Genomic DNA, 23397 nt, shown 5'->3' with positions numbered 1-23397 from the left:
TATGAAGGATGGACATTTTAAAGGAAGTTGATATATGTTGGCCATGCCCTGTGTGCGCAGAGAAAGCTGAGCAGTGGTGCAGCTCAGATTGGACCCCAAGTGTGGTACCTTCTGGGGCCACCATATGGCTTCTCAATTTGACCATCAACATGGCCTCGAATGACTAGGTGACAGCTCAAAAACCACTTCAGAATGGAAGTGGCTCCTTTCTAAGCAGACTCAGCCACTGTGCAGAGACAAAGAACCTTGAGCAATGGTCCGTGTTCCCTCTCACTGACGGTACTGCTTTAATAATCTCGAGCAGCCCTACCTTGGAGTATGTGCATTTTCACCACGGCTGCACGGTCGGACCTGCTTCTTGCCTTGCGCTTCAGGGTGTCTTCAGCCTGTTGGACACGAACATGGAATCAATTCTACTCTCAGTATCATACAGCCAAATCATCTAATTTTAACTTTAAAAGAAACCCCTTTTCTCTCAAAAGGAAAAAAGCATTACTTTCTTACAAATGAAACATGCAAATAACCCTGTTCTACATTCTGATGAAGGAGGACTCATCTAGTAAAACCTCTCTAGTAATTTCAGGATGGAGAAATAAGATAAAGAGGTCAAAAGCTTTGGTCCATCTCAGCGCTCCAAACTTAAAGGGCAGACAGGTACAATCCCATGGATGGAGGAGCCTGGTAGGCTATAGTCCATGGGGTAGCTAAGAGTCGGACACGACTGAGTGACTTCATTTTCACTCTTCACTTTCATGCTTTGGAGAAGGAAATGGCAACCCACTCCAGTGTTCTTGCCTGGAGAATCCCAGGGACGGAGAAGCCTGGTTGGGCTGCTGTCTGTGGGGTCATACAGAGTTGGACACGACTGAAGCGACTTAGCAGTAGCAGCAGCAGCAAAGTTTTTTTGATGATGGAGTTGTCTGCACAGACGGTGTGGGCTGTGGCAGAGCCATAACCGAACTTCAGGGCCCTCATTTCTGGGTTCTGATCTCAGTGTATTGGCCCCCAGAAGAGGGGTCTGGGGCTCACTCCAGTTCTGATGAAAGGCAGTTATTCTCCAGGCAGCAGGAAGCACAGCCTGCCATGAGCAGCCCTAGGGAGTCCTGGAGCTCCGCCCCTCTTCCCTGCTCCCCTACCCTCTCGCTAGCCACTAGGATTCTCTAGCAGTGGCCTCCCAGGAGAAGGAACTTGCTGGCCTTCCTTCTAGGTGCGCTGCTGATGCTCCCTAATTAGCACTTACGGTATCGATAAATTCAATTGCAGAGGCTTGCTCTGAAGGTAGAGAATACATGCTAATTTCCCCCCTCAAATGCTAAAAGAAAGAGAAATAAACAGAATTCCTTCAGCCTTCCATTGTTGTTTAGTCACTCAGTCGTGTCCAACTTATTCGACCCCACGGACTGTAGCCCGCCAGGCTCCTCTGACCATGGGATTCTCCAGGCAAGAATGCTGGAGTGGGTTGCCTTTTCCTTCTCCAGGGGATCTTCCCAACCCAAGGATTGAGCCTGCATCTCCTGCATTGGCAGGCGGATTCTTTGTCACTGAGCCACCAGGGAAACCTCTTCGCCTTTAAATAGCCTCAAATAAGCCACGTATCCGCAGGCCTTACCCTACCACTGAATTGGATTTAAAATCATCTGTTCATCACTGAGAAACGCCTGTTATGAAAGAGAGGCCAGCTTGCCAACCCACTTCATCTACCTCATTTCATGTCTCTGAAAACTCCTTGTAGGGATGCCCCTGCCGACATCAGAAAGACTGGGGACATCTTTTTTTTTAAAGCTCACCAATAGCAGTTTCAAAGCCAACATCATTGATCCTATTTCCACAGTTTTCAGAGCCTAGGAGGAAGATGCCACACAGTGTGGGGGGAGGGGACCAGCCAATTGTAGGAGAAATTTGCCCAAACTTAGTACCTGGAGATCCATAGCCTGGAGTCTGAGATCAGAAAGATGGGAGGTTTGCAGAAAGTTACCTTGTCACTATCCAAACGTTTTCTTTGTTCATGGAATTCAGGTGGGCTTTTCAGGGCTGAAACAGAAAGATACAGACATGAGCAGGGGGCCTTGGGGCCCGGAGCGGCGCGGCGGCGTTTGCCGGTGTGCTTGCTGAGCTGTGCACGGGGGCGGCGGGGAGGTGATCGCCTTCTTCAGGCCACAAGCAGTTGAAGAAGAAAGGCCTGGAGGTCACCAGCTTCCCCGAGGCCGGAGGACACAGAGAAAGGTGGACGTCAGCCTCAAACAGGAGGAGCAGCAGGGGCAGAATACGCAATAGGAAAAGGAGTGGCAGAGACGGGGCATTCCAAGATTCCGAAGAGGGGCAGGCCCAGGGGTGGGGACAGGTGATGCTCTAGTTTTAGGGAGATGGGGAGACTGGGGTGACCACCACTCTCTTTGACTTTGCCCTGCCCTTGAGTGCAGAAGTCTGGGTGGAGGTCAAGGTCAGTGGAAGGGCTGTGATCCATGTTGTGGGAGGTGACTTGTCCTTTTGGGTCAGGGAGGTGGCTGGTCGGGCAAGAACATGCAACCAAAGGGTGTTGAGAGAGAAGCACGGAATGAGACTTTGAGGGCTGGAAGGGACCTTGGAGATGGTAAAATAATGGGGAAACTTAAGGCCCCTGGAATGGGATTGACTCGCCCAGGATCACACAGGTAGGGCTAGGAGCCAAGGTCCTCTGACCATTTAACTTCTCTTCAGCTGTGATGCTCAAAACACTGATGACCGGGAGACACGGGCACTGGGCCCTCACAGTCCACAGCAGCCAGGAACGACCTGGACCGGACGCCAGCCTCCTTCTCTCCACGACCCCACTGCTTTTCCTCCTACCAGCTCCCAGCAATGCCTCACGGGGATGAACTTTTGGCTTTGCTTTTGCAAAAATCTGCCTTTTCGTTGCCTTTCCTGATCCCCTGGAACAATCACAACCCAGAGCCATAAACAGTAACTTTTCATCAGAAGTGATGAGGTTGATCAGCGGTTGCAGAATTGCGTCAAATATTCTCCTGGACTGGAGGTCTGAACAAGTGGGTGGATCACGTGATCCAGAATTCTAATATTACTTCAACAGATGTCAACTCACAAGCTGCAGGCAAGGAAACAGTCTTCTAAACTTTGACTGGCATAAACAAACAAACAAAAAATTGGATATCTAACCAGATGGACACTTGTGTGTGAATGTGTGAGCACGTGCATGCGTGTGAATGTGTGTGTCTCATTCAGCCTCAAAACCATGCCTCATGTGAGCCCAGCTCTTGGACGGGCTTGTTGGAGAGAAGGGAGACTCCACTCTGGGTCCTGGCAGCTGGTCAAGCCCATTATCCTTGGATATTGCTTGGGGAGCTTGAGGAGCTACTGAGGCATCTCTCTCTAGACTTTCCTGTCTCACCCAAACTACTGCAGAGTTGACCAAAGGAACAGGCAGACTGGTCCCAGCTGGCTGCCTTGTGCCAAGGAGACTGGACAAGTCCTTTTCTCCTCAATTTGACCAGAGACTAAGGGGCTTCCTTTTTATAGGAGAAAAAAAAATAAATTGTTGCTTGACCACCACATCTCCCATCGATCTAACACCTCCAGTTTCTCTTTGCTGCTTTTCACTCTTGAAAGGAACCTCTCTGCCAACTCTGCCCTTTTCAATGGCCTCTTTCCCCTCCCCTGTCCCCTGACTCAGTGGCTCTGGAAAAATGTGACGGTCTGCTGCATTGCTTATACAGTTTCTCTGACTTGGGTCTGACCCCCATCCTGAGTCAGGAGGCTTGTCTTTATTTGCCTTTGATCACAGCTGCAATTTACACTGATGGAGTTCTGAAACCATCTGCTATTTCCCCAGGCAGTCAGATCCTACAAATCTGCTTGAGGGCCACTGGGTCCTGGTGAGCCTGTACCATCTGAACCCATGGGTCTTCACCTCTGTCCAACAGTCTGGTGGTCACCTAGGTATTATAATACTGATGTGGCTTAATCCCTTCCACAATCCAGAAAAGGAATTGATTTTAGTGTGGCCTTCCTTACTAAGTCATTAAAAAGAGTGACATAACTTTTTCCTTAAGAAGCAACCCTAAGGGGACAGCATGAATCTATCTTGAGATGGCTCTTACATTCCAAACTCAATTGGTTTTAATTGGGCTTAGGGTTTAGGGGGAATTTATCTGCTTCTCTTATCCCTGAGGCTTTTCAATTCTTATTAGTAGAGCTTATTAACTCTTCCACGAAATGCTGCATTTCCTGTATCTTAAAGTTACAATTCATCACTCTTTGGTGGTAACAATTCCCCTGTGAAATGACTGAATAGTCCAGTTCTCTGATGCCAGGCACACAATGGTCTTCTGGAACCTTCTGCCACAGGGTGGGAGAGGCTATGACCATTCAGCAAGGACTTGGGAAGGAAGCTAAAAAGATTCACACACTGGGTTATACCCCATGCTCTTCTTTCTAGGACTTAAAAGATGTTACATGGGGCACTGGGTTGGCCTGCCATGGCCTCTGTGACATGTATCTTTTCTGGGATTCCAGAGAAAAGAGGGTTTCATCCCCTCCCCCCAAGGGCCAAAGAAAGTGAAACTGCATTCCTGTGTACCACATTGACTTTTTGGAAAATCCATGAAGGACCTCCTCTGCTGACAGCCCTGGGAGTATCAAATGGCAACATTTTGTATTTAAGGGACATTGACATTTAGGATTGAAAAAGGAATTTGGATTGCTAAATAAAAAAAAATAAGTCAATGTGATTCCAAATTAAAATACGGTTGTAAATTCAGTCAGCCACACGTCTTGCTCATCCCCTGGGAAGAAGATGAATCGCTTCTCACAGGGGAATTCATGTTCTCGATGAGGAGTTTAGTCACGGGCTATTCCTATTTCTGTCTGCGCAGCTCTGGCTAATTTGGGTCAGCTGCGTGTATAAACATTTGCTTACTTAGAGCTCAGGAAAAGATCCCAAGATATGAATAGACCTCCTGCGGTGGCCCCCTGCTTCTAACCTCCTGCCTCCAACAGGGACCCGGAAAAACGAGAAAACAGTCTGGAGGGCCGTTGACAATCTGTTAAGGGAGAGAAGCCTGGGGCTGGTGGCAGTTCTGATGGTGGAGGCGGAGCCTGCCTTCTCCCCTTCGGCTTGGAGGGGAGAACCCAGCTCCTCCTCTGGTGTACGGGTCAGGACCAAGAGGCTGTGTCCAAGAGCTGGTGTTCTGGGGCAGCAGCTGGGGCAGTGGTTCCCAAAGTGTGGCCCTGGACCAGCATCTTTGGCATCATCTGGAAACCTGCCAACAGTACCAATTTGCAGGCCCCACCCAGACCTACACAATCCAAAGCTTGGGTGAGAGGCAGAGGGACAGAGGGTCTGTGTTCGGACAAGCCCCCAGGGGGATTCTGGTTCTCTGGCATTTCCATGGCAAGTAGGTCCTGATCTGTAGATGGGAATCAGAGGTACTTGGGAATCAGAGACTTCAAAAAGGGGTGCCTGATGTCTACGACTGATTTCTCAGTATTTCAAAGAGCTGAAGAAAAAGGGTGTGTTTGTCCAGAGAAAGGCTGCTTAGTTTCATGAAACTGCCACTTTTCATAGTTGCTGCCTAGAAGCAGAACAACTTGGTTTAGAACTGCTTGTTCTCATCAAAAAGCACTGGCTGGTAAGTTTATATGCCATTAATTAATCAAAGACAGATATATGGATAATAATTCATATATATAGGGGTTTGGGGGGAGGAAGACAGCTGATTTACATACAAGCTCTACAATAGTCATGGGTATAATTAAAGAAGTCTTGGGTGACTAAAGTTTTGGGAGCCATCCCTCTGGGTTCTGTCCTTGCTTTACCATCTACTTCTGGTGCAGCCTTGAACAAGTCTGAGAGTCTTCCCATGTTCTCAGTTTCCCACTTACAAACAGGTTTAGCAATGCTTGTCCTCTTGACTTTGCTTTTTTTTTTTTGGTCATGCTGTATGGCATGGGGGATCTTAGCTCACCAACCAGGGATCGAACCTGCACCCTCCTGCATTGGAAGTGCAGAGTCTTAACCACTGGACCACCAGGGAAGTCCATTGGCTTTGCTTTTAAAGACAAATTGGACCAGGAGTATTTTTCTTCCAAACAAATGGGATCCATGGTATGCATGTGTGGTTAATACTTTGGAAACTGTCTCATCTCTTTAGGGTGGCAACAGATGGCCCATTCAGGACCCAAATGATAGTCTCAGGGGACCTGAAAAGATTGCCTTTTCCCAATGGACCTTTGTAATATTACAGCCTGGCTTGCATGCTCAGGGAATGCAATGCCTTCTACACGAATACTCCGAAATTTCTCAGAAGGGTCCACAGATACATTCATGTGATGCCTGCATTGCTAGATCACTAATTTCTAAGGAGCAAGGAACTAGAGATGAAGCAAAGAGTTGGGGGAAATAGAGAAGTTAGGATTTTGGACCCAAATGGGCTTGGTATGAAAACCGAGGAGGCTTTTTTCTCACTCCACATTTGAGATGTTAGGAGGGAGCGAAGGGGGACAGATGAAACCCTTGTGCGTGTTCTGCTCAAACAGCCAACAGTGGGGGGTGGGGAGGCGGTGCTGTGGGGAGAAGCCAAGTCAGATGAAGGCATTGAAGAAAGGAAGGAAGGCTCTGCCCCGCCAGCTTCTCAAAACTATCAAGACGCTGCGTGTGCTGTGGGTGCAGGGACCGGCCCGTGACGCCTCTCGCTATTCAGGAGGAGGACCAGAGAATCCAGGGATTTACCAAGGCTTTGCCGTAAGTATGCGGCTGCGGAGGCCTGGATTAGTCTGCAAAACAAATAAAGGCAGCACCATTCACACACAGCTCATTGTATCTTTCCATTCATCGACATCCATCAGACCATGGAACCAAGCTGCCCAGATGTTTCTTTCTGGCCAGCGGGGCTTTCTTTGAGTCTCGGCGAAGTCGCAGCCTCTTGGGCGCCCCCTGGGCTTCTGTAATCGACTTCAGTTCTCTAATGCCGTTTTCTGGATTCCAGGAGAATCAACTCAATGTTCCTGCTTCTCTCCCCTGGATTCATAGAGATCAGCCCCAGTGTACTAGCAGAAGGAGAGAGAAAGTCATTTCTTTCCTTCAGTTCTCCCAGAAACCTACTCCATGTAGTTGTGAGATGTCCAATATTATTAACAGGCATAACTAAGCAGGAAAATTGGGAGAACATTCTAGACGGTAAGCTCTTTGAAACAGAATTCACGTCTAACTCCTCTGTGTTCCATGGGGCTTTTCTCTCAACAGACGGTCAAAATATCTACTGAACTGCTCTATGACTTTTTTTTTTCATCGAACACTCAGAGCTGAATCTCTTTCTGCACTAAGAATTCTGAAGGGGTTGGAATAAAATAGTATTTAAGATTCAACTCAGGAGATATGTGTTAGTCACTCAGTCATGTCCAACTCTTTTGTGACCCCATGGACTGTAGTCCGCCATGCTCCTCTGTCCATGGGATTCTCCAGGCAAGAATACTGGAGTGGGTTGCCATTTCTTTCTCCAGGGGATCTTTCCCACCCAGGGATCGAACCCACGACTCCTGCTTTGCAGGCAGATTCTTTACCATCTGAGCCACAGCATTTACCCTCCAACCCAGGAAATTGGTGCCCAAAGAGAAGAATGTAGTGGAGAAAACCTGCATGAGAAATGATGAGCAGACCTGAGCCTGCCCACAGGAGGTTGGGCTGTGTCCCAAAACAAGAAAAAATAAGAGAACCCTGATGTCCTCTTGCAGCCTTGAGCCTGATGGGGATGGTGGCAGAGCCATGCTTCTGAATTCCAGTTGATGGTGGCAAGTAGGCAATTTGAAACTTTCCTCTTGAGATTCAGAGGTGGGATTCTGGAAGGGAGTCTGAACCATAAATTCTTAAAGTAATATTTCTACACTATTGTTGAGAGGCTAGTTCATCAGCTTTCCTGACTCTTTTGAAAATGTGAACTCCACCATTGATACTATAAATGTGAAAGCAGTCTTAGAAGCCAGCCTGGGGGTGTACTTCTGGCTGAGAGCACTTTCGTACTGTTTAAAGGGGCTCTGTGCTGGCTGCTACTCCAGGATCAAGAGATGCAGGTTTTGGCCTCAGCTGCTGCAATAGGAGGGGACTGCAATTTCTTCTTTTTGCAATGGGCAATGGCCTTGGGTCAATCTAATGCACAATTCAAGAATAATTCTATCCAAGGCGAGCAGGTGTTTCTGTGAACAAACTAAACCAGCAGGGCTACCTGGTAGTAACGGAAGGACAATGAACAATTCACCTGGCCAGCAGCTCTCCACTTGAGCAATTTATAACAAGTTTGAAAACTCAGGGGGAGCACTGCAGTTATTTCGGGTGTTATGGACAAGGTGAGGCTGTGTTATCATTTTACTGCGCGTGCATTTAAAGTCTCGCGGTTCCAGTTTGTAAATAGGACCGCTCTGGGCTCTGGCTTTGGGATGTTTGACGCATCTCTGAGGCCTCTCCAATCTCAGCTTCATGAAGGTTAAAGGCAGTGAGACGGGGACTAGGGCAGGGTTTTCAAACTCTGTTTGAAGAGGACCCTGGGGAAGAGAAACAGGGTTATCTAAGAGGAGTGAGGGGGGCCGAGTGAGTGGGGCAGAGGCCCTGACCTTGTTCCAGCCAGTATGTGTGTGTGTGTATACACACATAATACACAATATATTTAACTATTAAAAAACACCCCAAATCATCAAATTAGGTGATCTCCAATGACTACCGGCTTTGATTCCCTATGTTCTACTCACTTTCTTCCTCCTTTCCTCTTTTCTTCTGCTTCAGAAAATTCAAATGATAGAAGGAAGACATAAAAAGCCCTCTTGGGAAATATAACCGGTCCCACTTTCTGTGTTTCTTGTCACCTTTTCCCCTAAAATCTTGAGCCTCTACAAAGTACAGCTGTGCTCACGGTGGTCCCCACAGCGCCCAGCATACCACCCTGCACAGAGTCTGGGGCATCTTGAAATATGTTGAATCTGATTGAGTAGAAAAGACCCAGAGACTGTGAGTTCCTGTTCCTTCTCTGGAGCAACTGCCTTTACACACGTGTGCCTGGTCGTGGTGGGGTGGCTGAGTAGAGAGACTAGTGTTTAAGCTCTGGGTCAATGGGGCCACCATCTGGGCTCCCCATCTCAGCAGGTGCAGAGGCTTGTCTGGGTCTGGCTTCCCCAGAAGTGCTAAGTCCCTGAGATCTAGGGGCCAGGCCTGCACTGGGCGGGTGCACCTGCTGTAGCTTTGACAATTTTCTACAGCAGAAGTGACGCCCTTGGAGAGGAGGTGGCTGAAGACTATGGGAAACTGATGCTGCTTAATCTACCTTTCTCATTTTGCTGAATTAAAAAGGAAATATCACTGCATGACTCATAGGACTTTCCCCAGCAACTGTCTTCAAGACACAATGGGCTATGAGTGCAAAATTTCTGTTAAGCAGTATTTCATTAATATATACACTATCTGATTCTGGAAATCCTGGAGAAAAGTGAAAAAAAGTGAAAGTGTTAGTCACTTAGTCACGTCCAACTCTTTGCGATCCCATGGACTGTAGCCCATCAAGCTCCTCTGTCCATGGGGATTCTCCAGGCAAGAATACTGAAGTGAGTTGCCATTCCCTTCCAGGGGATCTTCCTGACCCAGGGATTGAACCTGTGTCCCCTGATCTGCAGGTAGATTCTTTACCATTCGAACCACTGGGGAAGCCCCACACTATCTGATTCTGGAAATCCTGGATAACAAAAGATTCTACTTCCTTTGGACCCTACTCTGCAAATGGACATTTAATTTGCATACCTTACATAGGGGTGTTATGTAAAAATGTGCCGTTAGATTCATTCCTGTTTTTATTAGGTGTCTTATTTCTGAAATTTAACTCCAGAAACTTAAAAAAATTTTTTATTTTCCTCCAAATGGCAGCTGCAAGACCCAGGTTTGGATTATTTAAACATGTAGGTTAAACTTTAAATCAGTTGTGAACAGCTTGAGCAAATGTAAAGATACTGGGTCTCTCTACTTCAATTTTCTTTCCAGAATTAAGGAAAGACATGTCCATGAAGGATTGCTGTTGTTATTGTTTAGTTGCCAAGTTGTGTCCGACTCTGTGGGACCCCGTGGACTGTAGCCAGCCAGGCTTCTCTATCCTTGGGGTCTTCTAGGCAAGAACACTGGAGAGGCTTGCCATTTCCTTTCCAGAGGATCTTCCTGACCTGGGGATCGAACCCGAGTCTCCTGCATTGGTAGGTGGGTTCTTTACCTCTAAGCCACCAGGGAAGCCCCCACGAAAGAACTGAGTATTTTAATCCCACTGAAACTGACGTATTCATCTTATATTTGAAGGCATGTGGTAGAGACTGTGATCTGCTGAGAGGATCCTGGTGGATCTACACTTGTCTACACTTCACTGTTAGTGAATCGTTCAGTTCTAGATGGTGGTTAAACAAATTCAGTTCTACACATTTGCAACAGGATTCAGAAATAAGACTGGCCTGCTCGGCTTTGAGCGCCAACGTATTTATCTGACATGAAGCCTGTAGACTGTGGGTCTCTCCTGTGTTTTAACACCTGCCTTGCTGGGCTGGCTAAGATGAAACAGGCCACACAGCCTTGTGCCTTTGGTTTCTCATTCTAACTGTACATTTGATCAAAGCAGCCTTTCAGTTGCAGGGTGAGATCTTTCTTTTGCGCTTAGCAAATCGCTAAAAAAAGTTGTTCTGCCATAGGTCACCTGCTGTTTATTCTTTGCAGGGCTGAGCCATGAACAAAGAACTTCATCTGAACTCCCAAAGGAAAGAGCTTGAAATATTCTTAGTTCTTTTCTGGTTCTGAAGCACCGACTATACTTAAAATGTTTAGACTTTGGATCACAGGGCACCAAGGTTACTAACTGTAGGACATTCAATCAAGGGCAAATGCTTGCTTGTTGCATGCTTAACTATGAAGTCACAGTCTGGACAAGGACCTGGATTTCTGCAGGAGTCATTATGGATTTTTAGTTTTAAAATTTTAATTAAAAAATTAAAAATTTTAACTTCTGCGGGAAGAAGTAAAAAAGTGTAACCTAAAGGAGCTTACGTGGTAATTCCATTTATTTGCTACTTTTTCTGTTTTTATAGCTCACCAGAAGGTAGCTTCAACTGCTAAACTTGAAGTTTTCAAGTTTCAAGGTAGGAAATTTCAAATATATCTTCCAAAAGATAGGATAATCCTTCTTTGACCCAAATGATGGGCAGCAATTCAATGTTACACCATTTATACTAGAATGGTATTGCTGCTCATTATTCCAGAAAGGAAGTAATTGACAATATTCAATTAACTGGGGACTCAAGTACTCAAATAGAAATGAAACCAAGGAGGTGAGAGAAAGATGATACAATTGATGCTTCCAGGAAGAACAATGATTATGTCCAATTCTAAAAATAGAGGGGGATGGAGGCCCATAGAATTGTGTTTGTCTTGTAATCAAATCCACTACATTAGAATTTTAGGTACAACCTCTATGAGTAAAGGGAAGCCCTGGCAGGTGAGTAGCATTTGGGACAAAGCCTCTAAGGTCTGGGATTCCTGCTGACCCAGAGTCCGTGAGGATCTGGGGAGACTGATCCATGAAATTGGATTATGACCTCTGAGGTGCTTTCCAGCTCCCAAATTGCACGCCCCCCTGCCACCCCCATATAGACCAGTCCATAAGAAACAGAGCTACTCACGTGGTACGATGCCTTGGTTAGCCAGCTGTTCTTGGGTCCTTCTCTGTTGGAGTCGTAACTGTAAAACTTAGAAAAGGAAGTGTTAGTATGTGAGCTAGGCTACGACTGATTGCGATCACTTCTATTTGCCTCATATCTTTTTTGGCCTGATCACACTTCTCATATTTCTAGAACAGTTCTGAAAGTCTGAAGTGTGTGAAGGACACTTGTGTTTTGTTGTAGACATGGGCAAGAAAGGATGAGAGAAGCTGAGGGGTTGCAGGGTTTTCCAGCAAGTGAGTGACCACTGGAGACTAGAAGTCTAGTCTCCTCTTTGAAGTGAGCATTATTTTCAGTGTCACACTCTGTTCCCCCTGCTATGCTACCTGGGAGATGAATACCATCAAATGCTGCCACGAGTTCAAAACAGGAGACAGAATAAAGAAAGTTTGGTCTCAGAAGTGTCACCTGGGTTCAAATCCCACCTGGGATTGCCCCTTCCTGGGTGGATAACTCTGGGCAAGCTGTTCAACCTCTTTGACCCTCAGCTTTTTCATTTGTAAATGGGAACCATGCCCTGTGGGATTGCTATAATTTGATTAAAACATGTATGCAGTTTGCTTAGCAGAGTGCCTGGTACCATAAGTCATCAATAAATGGTAGTATTGGGACTTCCCTGGAAGCCCAGTGGCTAAGACTCCATGCTTCCAATGCTGGTGGCCCAGGTTTGATCCCTGCTCAGGGAACTAGATCCCTCAGGCTGCAACTAAGAGTTCATATGCCACAACGAAGCTGGAAGATCCCGTGTGCCACAACCAAGACCTGGCACAGCCAAATAAATGAATGAAATGAATATTAAAATAATAATCGTACTATCATGAGAGTCTGGAATTCACCTGGAAATTCAGAGAAGGGCCAATGGAGTCATGCTTTGGTTAGAAAATGTAAAACACTATAAATTGTACACACTGTAATTTATGGAACTTTCTGTTACTATGTGTAGCACAAGTAGATTACATATATATCACATATATTTATGTATATAAGTAAGTTACATATATGATATATATTATGAGTGTAATACTTATTATTTCCTTCTCACTTAACCCCCTAAAAGAATCTATCTTTGGACATATACATTTTCTCAGGGAGATTCAGAGTTTGCCGTCTTGATTCCTGGGTTTAAGCTGCTCAGGATGAGAATAGAAAGAGCAGAGATTTTCAAAGAGAGGAACTGGTTTGATCACCTTATAATGAAAAGAGAGAACAAGCATTGCTTTTATGAAGAGAAAATTAGAATGGAGAGAAGAAAAATGAAAAGGCTATACAGCTGTCTTTCAAGTTCATTTACTATTCCACAGTGAGGCTTCAGAGCAAATGCAGTCATAAGATATACTGAGACGAGCTTCTCTGGTGGCTCAGTGGTAAAGAACCCACCTGCCAATGCAGGAGACACGGGTTCGATCTCTGATCTGCAAAGATCCCATAAGCTATGGAGCAACTAAGCCTGTGCCACAATTATTGAGCCTGTGCTGTAGAGCCCGGGAGTTGCAGCTACTGAGCCCTAGAGGCCATGCTCCACAAGAGAAGCCACTGCAATTAGGAGCCTGCACACCACAAGGAATAGTAGTCCCCACATGCCACAACTAGAGAAAAAGCCCATGTAATAAGGAAGACCCAGCACAAAAATATATAAATAAATAAACATAAAAAAAACAAGATATTCTGAAACAGTAATGAAGATGAGTAATTTTTAAAGGTGTTGCTATGGGTTTTGAACTGGCTTGTCGCCAACCTTCATGGGAGAGACCAATGTTGCTGAATTGCTATCAATTCCTTTTGGTGGCTAGACTGTGCTTCGCTGAACAGTCTCATGTGACTCCATCTTAGGACTGAACACACAAAACAGAATCAAGTGGAAATACAAGATTTACAGTAGAATATCTGAAGTAAAAAAAATTCACCAAAAGGCCTAAAAAAAGAATGAGTATCAAGTCAGTACACTTGAACACAGAGCAAACTGAAGAAGAGAGATAAAATGATGAAAAAAGTGGTCAGACCCTCAGTTTCCTGCACCCCAGTATCAAAAAGTCTGTTAACAACATCAGCTCATTCAGTTTAGTTCAGTTCAGTTCAGTTGCTCAGTTGTGTCCTACTCGGCGACCAAATGGACTGCAGCATGCCAGGGTTCCCTGTCCATCACCAACTGCCAGAGCTTGCTCAAACTCACGTCCTTCGAGTTAGTGATGCCATACAACCATCTCATCTTCTGTCATCTCCTTCTCCTCCTACCTTCAATCTTTCCCAGCATCAGGGTCTTTTCTAATGAGTCAGCTCCTTACATCAGGTGGCCAAAGTACTGGAGCTTCAGCTTCAGCATCAGTCCTTCCAATGAATATTCAGGATTATTTTCCTTTAATATTGACTGATTTGATCTCCTTGCAGTCCAAGGGACTCTCAAGAGTCTTCTCCAACACCACAGTTCAAAGGCATCAATTAGATCATTAGATCTACCTGATGTATATATAATAATTGGCTCACTAGAGCCCCAGAAAGAGAGCAGAAAAATAAATAATTGCCACAACTCCCCAAATTTGGTGAAAAACAGAAATGTACAGATTCAGAAAGTTCAAGAAGCCCCAAACCAGATATAGTCACAGAAAAACCACACTTAGATTCATCATAATCTAATGGCTGAAAACCAAAGAGAAGGAGAAAATCTTAAAAGTAGCCAGGAAAAACAAAACATTACATAAAGGAAAACATTGATTTAAATAACCACAGACTTCTCAGCAGAAATCACAGTTCAGAAAATAAAACAAAATGAAAACCAAACAAAAACTATCAACCCAGAACACATAATATCCTCTAGGAATGAAGGTGAAATAAAGACAGTTCAGGTAAAGGAGAAAATCAGATAATTTGTTTGCTAGCAGACTTGACTACAATAAATACTTAGGGAAATCCTTCAGGTTGAACGGAAATGATATCAGAAGGAAATCAGCGTATTCAAGAATGACTAGAGTATATCAGAAACGGTAACTCTCTGGGTAAACTGTAAAGATTGTGTTCTTCTCACTAGCTAAGTGAAGCATGGCTGGCTGCCCAGCGCCCCTGGCGTTGCCCTTATTGTCACCTGGGAGCTTCTGTAGTCCTTCTCTCCAGTGAAGGACTGGTGGGCAGGCTGTCAGCTCAGCGCTCCAAGCCTAGAGGGAAAGGCCAGACAGCCAAGGGCAGGATGATCCTGGCAGTGGCATTTGTCCCTGGGAGGCTTCTTCTCCAGGTCTGGCAAAGCTCCAAGGCTAGAGGTGGAGATTGAATGACCACATCCCTTTCTGCGCCTGCTTCCTGCTGCACCTGGGAGAGTCCTGACACTGGGCCAAAACCGCACCACCAGTGGCCGGCACCTTTGGGCGCAGCCGTCTTTAGCTACTGCCTGGCCTCCATCCCCGATGGTCTCTTCGTGCTTTACTGCCCTCCCCGCTTTCAGCTTGCTGTGGTCATCTGTGTCCCCAGAGCCCTTGGCAACCCTCCACTGCTCCACTATAGCTAAAAATACTCTGAGCAGAGGGTTGCTCTCCAGTCCAAGCCTAATGCCTGCTTCCAGGTCCAACCAGCTACACACTACAGGTGTCCATGAAGCTCTCTCTTCACTTCGTTTGAGGCCATATGGTTTTCTTTGGGAGGTGAAAGGGAGGGAGTTCTTGATATCTTTTCCACATCATCCCAACGTGTTCTCATATGGTTCTGGCATTCAGGTGTCAATCTGTTTTAGCTTTCAGAAACAAAGCAATTTTTTTTCTCTAGTTTTATATTCTTCTAGTCATCGCTATCAGAATTGAGAGTCCTGTGTTTATACTCAAGTTGCTTCTTTTTTTTTTTTCAGTAAGTTTCTTTATTAAAAAAAATTAAAATCACTACAATGTTATATTTAAGGACAAAATGAGATAATAAAAAACAATGTGATATGTCCCCCGAATGTTAAAATAAAGCATGGTGATTACTGTGACCAAGTTGAGTTAGGCAATATTTATGTCATTCTAGAAATTTCCATAAATTGCCTAGGAACCAATAAGTAGATCTGAGAAGATATTAAGTTTAGAACAAGAAGGAATCCTCAGTACATGCTGTTCTTTTCTACACAATACTGAGATTAGTGATTTTTATCTAATCATAAAAATATCAGCTCTACTATATTAAATTCTCTTCAAGACTGATATTAGCCCAACTTGGTTTTCTTGGTGGAGAAGGAAATGGCAACCCACTCCAGTTTTCTTGCCTAGAGAATCCTGTGGAGAGACGAGCCTGGTGGGCTGCTGTCCGTGGGGTTGCACAGAGTCAGACACGACTGAAACAACTTAGCAGCAGTAGTAGAAGTTTTCTTGGTACAAACACAGATGTTTATACTAATCAAGTTGCTTCTTTATTCAGAAGTTCTGGGCTCTCAATTCTGATTTTCTCATCTGTCTGCCTTTTCCTGTCCTAGTTCTACACTATTTGAATTATTCTAGACTTAAGCATAGATGTTCATGCCTGGTAGTGAGGATCTTATACCAATCTTCTTTTATAAACGTGTCTTGACTACTCTAGCCTGCTTTCCCACCCACCCCCTCAAATGTATTTTAGGATGTGAGTAGCAAGTTCTGCCACCACCTCAAGAACCTACCTCTCTGGAAGCAGAGGGGATACATTCCTGTAATATTCTATAAGTGTGAACCCTAACCAGCCAGGGAAGCATTATCCTGTTTAAGATTATTAAAGAATATATAGAAACTTCAGGATCAAGGATTGTGTAAGACCAGGAATAGGTTCTCTGAATGCAGCTGGGACTGAGACTGGGTACCCAACTCAAGAATGGGAGCTAGAAGTACTATTCACAGTAGCCAAGATATGGAGATAACCTAAATGACCATCTACAGATAAATGGATAAATAAATCTGTGCTATACACACACAATGGAATATTACTAAGCCATGAAAAAGAACGAAAGACTGCTATTTGCAGCAAATGGGTAGACCTAGAGATTATCACACTAAGAGAAGTAAGTCAGAAAAAGGCAAATAGCATATGATATCACTTATATGTGGAATCTAAAATACAACACAGATGAGCACATCTGTGTGTTGGGGAAACACGTAGGACTCCCAAACACAGAGGACGGTTGCCAAAGGGTGATGAGGAAAGGGATGGATTGGGAGTTTAGGCTTAGTAGATGCAAAGTAGTATATAAAGAATGGATAAACAACAAGGTCCTGCTGTAGAGCACAGGGAATTATATTCAACATCCTGTGATAAACCATTGTGGGAAACTATGAAAAAGAAGATTAGATATATCTATATCTGAATCTACTTTGCTGGAGAGCAGAAATCAACACATTATAAATCAACTATACCTCAATAAAATACATTTTTTAAAGATGGTAGCTAGAATACATCTACACACCACTGGCTTGCTACCAGAACACAACAGTGGCCTGTGCCCAGCAGAGCAGAGCCAGCCAGGGTGGGAAGGACCAGGTCTAGCGGGGCACGTCTCTCAAGAGTTTCAGGTAGAAGAGGAAGGGAATATAGGAATTGATGGATATAGTGACATTCCTCTTGTCACATAGACTTTGGACTCTAAAGTTTAGCCTCGTGGGTGCAAATTTCAAATGAAACAATTTGGATGATAAAATGTATTTCTTCCATTGGAAGGTATCCTTTCAAATGAAGAATCAGAAGCCACTAAAACAGGAAGCATGTTTCATTTTCACTGCTTCCTTGGTAACTAAGCACAAGGGACCTTCAGCTCAGTATCACTGTCCGTAGTGTTTCCATAGCAACAGTCATGTAGGGTACCATTCTCACCAACACAGGTGAATGGCTCAGCCGTGTCTCTGGTTAGGATGAGGCTCCTGAATGATCCCAGGCTCTGACGGCATCACACAGAGTTGTTGCCATGGTTTTGGTGAGAAGTATTGCTTTTCTGAGGATTACAAAACACTTTATGTTCCAACCCCATGCTGGCTCATTCCTGACAGAGTGGAAAATGCGTCTCCTTGGCTGAAATGTTCCTCTTGAGTCCAGCCCAAAGATGACATTTTTAGGAAAGTTTGAGAAGAATCCTGAGGCTGTTACTGAGTCACGATAGAGTAGAAATGGATCTTTTCTATTTAAAGAGTTTTGTGCTACTGTTTGAAAATGTCACATTGCTAGGGAACAGTGGAAATGGAAAACTTTCCATTTGCCATCAACAAAGGAAGATCGTTACTGAATGTGAAGCAGAGGAGCTGAAGAGAAGTTCTGTTACCTGTCTGACCAAAATAGAAGGAGGCTGATGGGAATTTGATTTAATAATATTGGTCTGAACAAGCTTGAAGCTCTAAAACGGGATCACTCATCTGGAATGTAGCACACATAATTTTAACTCCCACCCCCATCCCCCACTCCTACAAAGCTGTAGTTTAGACTGGTTCCAGAATCTCTCTGGATTGCAGTTTAATACAAAGCAAAAGAAGAGATTAGCTTAGCTTAGATCAAGGATTTCCCCAATTTATCTTATATCAAGAGTCACCTGGGTCCTGGGGGAAAAAAAACTATCTCTTTGGTGCCTTTCCTGGAGACTATGGTCCAATAGTCCTGTGGTATATTGGAAATATATTTTAACAAACACTCCAGGAAATTCTGAGGAAAAAAAGTAGGTTTGAGAAATAGAAATAAGCAAATATACTATGTGAAAAAATGAGACCACGTTTTTACACTGTTTTGTGACTTTCTTTTTCATTGGTAATATACTGTCATTTTTTGGGGTCAGGGGTATATATGTACACCATCATTTTTAATGACTGCACAGTATCTGGTCATGCACCAATAACTGTTTAACAAATCTCATTTTATTTTACATTTAATTTTTCTTCCTGCATAAGTGATGTATTTGTACTCCTACTGGGACTATTGGAGGGTTTCCCTTTCACTACACCCTTATTATCAATGCTATTAAAGAAGAAAAAAGCCTTACTAATTTGATTGGTATCCATTATACTTTCTAATAAGTCAGACACATTTTCATAGATTTGTTGATTATTAGTATCTTTTCTTTTGTGAATGACTTGACAACAGTCTTTGCAAAGTTTTCCATTGGCATTACATTTTCTTATAGGTTTTGGGAGAGCTATTTTTATCTGAAGCACATTAAACATAGTCATATGTTGTAAATTCCCCCTGGGTTTTAGTTTCCACTCAGTTTTGAGTGCAATGGTTTTTGGCATTTAACATTTCTATATGCAATCCTTTTAAAAGCTCTTTTATGATTTCTATCTTTGGTGTATACTTTGGAAAATCCTTTTCATCTCCAGATTATATATTCATTTAAATGTTCTTATATCTTTAAGATTTGGGATTTTGTATCTGACTTTGGAATGCATCTGGAGTTAAATTTGGTATATAGTATTAAAAAAGGTTTTCATTAATTTTACAAATTGTTAACTAATTATTCTAACATAATTTCTAATCAAATGGATTTTAGATGTTAATTTTGTTATATACTACATATATAACCCTTGAATCTGTTTCTACTCTTTACATTCTGACCTCAATATTTTGTTTTGTTTGCTTACAGGCTGGATTTATTCCTAACTTAAATATACATTTTGTATGGCATGGGAGTCTGATTTGGGAAACCCTCAGCTCTCCAGTTGCATAATATTTGTGTAGATGACCCAGTCCAAGCCTTCAGAATGATTCCCAGTTACAAGGGTCCAGAGTTCCAAACAATAAAATTATCTTCTAAAAGTATACATTTTCTAGACTTTCAGCAGTAATAGTAGATGCCAAAATACATGGAACTGTATCAAAGTTTTGCGTGAACATAAATTAGAAATCTAGCATTCTGACCATACTAAATCAAACAAGTGGAATCAGAATGTTATAAATATTTTAGATAGACAAAAATTCATAAAATTTCTATATATATACACACAAAAGCTTCTCTTCACAGGGCTTTTCAGGTCTATTATATTCTTCTGGGCTTCCCACGTGGTTTTAGTGGTAAAGAATCCACCTGCCAATGCAGGAGATGTCAGAAATGTGAGTTTGATCCCTGGGTTGGGAAGATTCCCCTGGAGGAAGGCATGGCAACCCACTCCAGTATTCTTGCCTGGACAATCCCATGGACAGAGGAGCCTGGCGGGCTACAGTCCATGAGGTCACAAAGAGCTGGACAGTACTATGCAAGCATCTGCATGCATATCCTTCTACTTCTTTGTATATTCATTCTATTAATTTTTGAGAGCTTGATATTGAAATTCCACCTAAAAATCTCATTTTGTCTACTTATAAATAATTGTAATATATAGTGAAACTATATATAACCTTGTTCTGTATTTTCTAAGTCTCCTGTAAATGTGTCCTCATGCTTTCATAATTAAAAAAAATAAAAATTGAAAAATAAAACAGTAGCTTCTATCAGCAACAGAGGTGACATATCAAGTCCAGACAGTGCCATGTGTCCATGAGCATGTTTACATATGGCAGATGTGTGTGTGTGTGAAGTCGCTCAGTCATGTCTGACTCTTTGAGACCCCATGGACTGTAGCCTACCAGGTTCCGCCATCCATGGGATTTTCCCAGCAAGAATACTGGAGTGGGGTGCAATTTCCTTCTCCAGGAGATCTTCCCGACCCAGGGATTGAACCCGGGTCTCCCGCATTGTAGGCAGACGCTTTACCGTCTCAGCCATGGCAGGTAGGGAAAGCTTAATCCAGTGAAGTCTGAGTCTGAATCAATCCTGAACTACTCATTCTATCAGAAAAGGGAGAAGACAAAAGAAGAGAAAGCAAAGATGGGCTAAAGGTAGAAAGAGGAAGTAAAGAAGAAAGAGAGTAGGACAGAGGGTTAATTTTTTATTGTAAGAAGAGTATTTGTGTTTGTGTAAGTACTCCAGTGATGGCTCTCAGTTCATATGTAATTAACAGAATGTAAAAGATGGGTCAGATTAGGGGCATATGAGTCCTGCTCCAGAAAGGAAGCAGGAGATGGGCCCCGTGTCTTAGTGTTTCCCAGCTCTTTGGCAATTGTGAATTCTTGTTTATTACTTTCTGTCTAGAATGTGACATGGGCCCATGCAGTTGTATCACACAAAGAATCCCAAAGAAATTTCTGGGATCTGTGCATTAAAGTTTTATTTGGTCCATCTAAAAAAATTATTACAAAGAGCATCATCTTTATCCTTACCCACCACTCCTCCCATGCTGCCATGGAAACAATGGCTTCCTAAGACTATCATATTATTGGTATTTGATTGATTTTCTGTTCCACCCTTCCGCCACTCAACTTTTTTTTCTTTCCCTACCAAATTCTCCATTTTTCTTAAGTGAATCTCTCTTAGCCTCGTCTCACCCATGGTCTCTGTGCAGCTAACTTGCCATCACCTCTACAGCCTCTAAGAATGGTCATATTTTCTAAAAGAACACCAGAATGCATGGATTAACAAGATTTTCTCCCCAATTTTTAAATTAATTTGTATTTAAACATAACAAACATCATAACCTTTTATTTATTTTACATTTAGTAAGTCATTTTTGGGTGGGAGGAGAAATAAATTAAAAAAAAAACCTCAAGGAAAGTGAATGATAAACAGAAGACATGCACTCACTAAACCAATCATATATTCATCATCTATATGAATATATATATTCATATGGATATATATGAATATATATGATGAATCATATATTCATCGTCATCATCTTTCTTCTAATGTTCCACAAAATCCAGCCCAACAATGGCACTGCCATGATTACCAGGGAAGGTGAAAGCAATTCCCTAATTTTGATGAGTGAACCCAAGAGTCTTCTTCCAACAACATTTCAAAATAATAACACAAGGAGGTCCTCTCTGGGCCCCAGTCTCCCTTCCCATGAAGGACAGGACAGACAAAGTCAGCAATAGGTGTTCTCAAACTTAAAAAAAATCACTGAAAACTTTTTGTTTTCCCAAGCTGAAATCCTACATGGAAGGAAAAGCAAAAACAAAACAACACCCAGGACCAGGGTGCACAATAAAAGCAGAACCTCTTGTGAAATGTCAGAGTTCTAAGAATCAGAGTTTGAAAAATCATTGGATTGGATCGTCTCTAAATCTCTTCCAACTTAAATATGTTACTTTCGTGATTTTGATCTGAAAAAGTCTCAACCCGCCAAGGAGACATTGCTCAGGAACAGATGGGTTGATTTTATCCACGGAGTGAGGACTGAGGGGTGGATTACGACGCTACCTTTGCCTCAGCAGAACCCTGTTTCTCCAGCCCTTCTCTGTCCTTTGAATGTCCTTGTGTGCTCAGTAGCTTCAGTCGTGTCTGACCCTTTGCGACCCCATGGACTGTAGCCCACCAGGCTCCTCTGTCCATGGGATTCTCCAGGCAAGAATACTGGAGTGGGTTGCCATTTCCTTCTCCATTGAACCTCTTTGCAGGGGTATAAAGCCTCACAAGATGCAGGAAAGCTTCGGATTCAGAGGACCACACCCAGGTTCCTTAGCAACAGCAGCAGAGGGAAGCCTTTCTCACCAGCAGATGGTGGTTGGCTGTTGCTCTCTTTCTGCATCACCTTCTTACAGTGGGCTCTTGGCTCCCAGTAGAATCCTCTGAACCCTACTTAGCAATCAGCATCCCTTGGTAACCCTGAGAGCCATCTTTCCATCAGACCTATAGCGCTGCTTTTACTCTCGTTGCTCTATACTTTCTTCAAGTCCTGCATATGCAACATGCCCTCTGTCTAAATACGAATTCTTTTAATCATTTGAGTATTGGATAATGGAGGTCAAAGTCCAGAATCCCAGAGAAAACCAAAGTGAACTGCATTCAAAAATTAACCTTCATCTATACAGAATTCCTACTTTGCACACAGGCAAAATACTTATGGGTTGCAGTTAGAAGATCACCAGAACTCTGTCTGCTGAAATATATCAGTGGATGTCCTCTGCAAGTCAGAAGAGAGTTCAGGGGACCAGGCCCTGCTCTTCCCATGAAATAGCTGTGTGACCTTGGTCAAAGATACGTCACCTCTCCACAACTCGGCTCTCTTCTACTAAAACAAGAAAGATGAGCTGGTGATCCCGGAGGTCCCTTGGAGTGTTAATATTTCATGACCCTTGGCTTCATCTTTGACCAGGGTCTTTCTTTGTATGTCTCCAAATTCAAGCCACTGAGATGTTTCTTAATCTCAAGAGTTTTCCCCATGAGATGATGCGACATGTCTTGGAATAGTTCTAAGCATTATGTTCAAACTGCAGGAAAAAGGCAGTTTTTTCCTTTTTGGTTCTAAGAAGTCAGATGTGAAATGCTGGGTCTTGAAATGAATCTCGAGAAGGAAACGTGACCCCAAATACTATCACTTTTACAAAGACTCCAGAAATCTTTAGGGACCCCAGGCCAATTTGATGATCACACAATCTTGCATGAATCTACCAACTCAGTCTCTCAAAAAGGATTCAGTGGTTCCTTGCTATAGGCTGAGGCATCTCCAGACACTGACCATGATATACAGTAATTTAAGGTGTGAATAATCTAGTGAGGAAGAAAAGACACCCACACATGAGTCAGAGAAATAAAGTGTTAGGCAACACATGATTAAAGCATCCATATTCATAGGAGGCTACCAAGGATAAAAGAACAGAACCTTTACTTTTTCAAGGGAGAATCTTATTAGAAAGAGGGCTGATAAAGGGAATTGCTGATCAAGGGAAGAAGCACTCATTGAA

The 23397-nt window shown here is 43.4% G+C and overlaps 1 protein-coding gene across 4 annotated transcripts in view; it reads right to left on the bottom strand.

The window, feature by feature from the left end:
• MYOCD (myocardin) overlaps nt 1-23397 on the bottom strand; it is a 92657-nt gene that overhangs the window by 49778 nt on the left and 19482 nt on the right. For 3 of the 4 annotated variants that reach the window (XM_070389523.1, XM_070389521.1, XM_070389520.1), the window contains exons 2-4: nt 11683-11748; nt 1976-2031; nt 311-386 (exon numbers count right to left, since the gene is read on the bottom strand). In XM_070389523.1, coding sequence (XP_070245624.1) covers nt 311-386; nt 1976-2031; nt 11683-11748 — 198 coding nt within the window. Of the gene's footprint in view, nt 1-310; nt 387-1975; nt 2032-6724; nt 6769-11682; nt 11749-23397 lie in introns of all 4 variants that reach the window. The other variant, XM_070389522.1, reaches the window with a different exon arrangement.

Source organism: Bos mutus, chromosome 19 (assembly GCF_027580195.1).
Source record: "Bos mutus isolate GX-2022 chromosome 19, NWIPB_WYAK_1.1, whole genome shotgun sequence".
Classification (NCBI taxonomy): Eukaryota; Metazoa; Chordata; class Mammalia; order Artiodactyla; family Bovidae; genus Bos; species Bos mutus.
The sequence above is the reverse complement of the archived record's forward strand: the minus strand, read 5'-3'. Positions and strand labels throughout refer to the sequence as shown.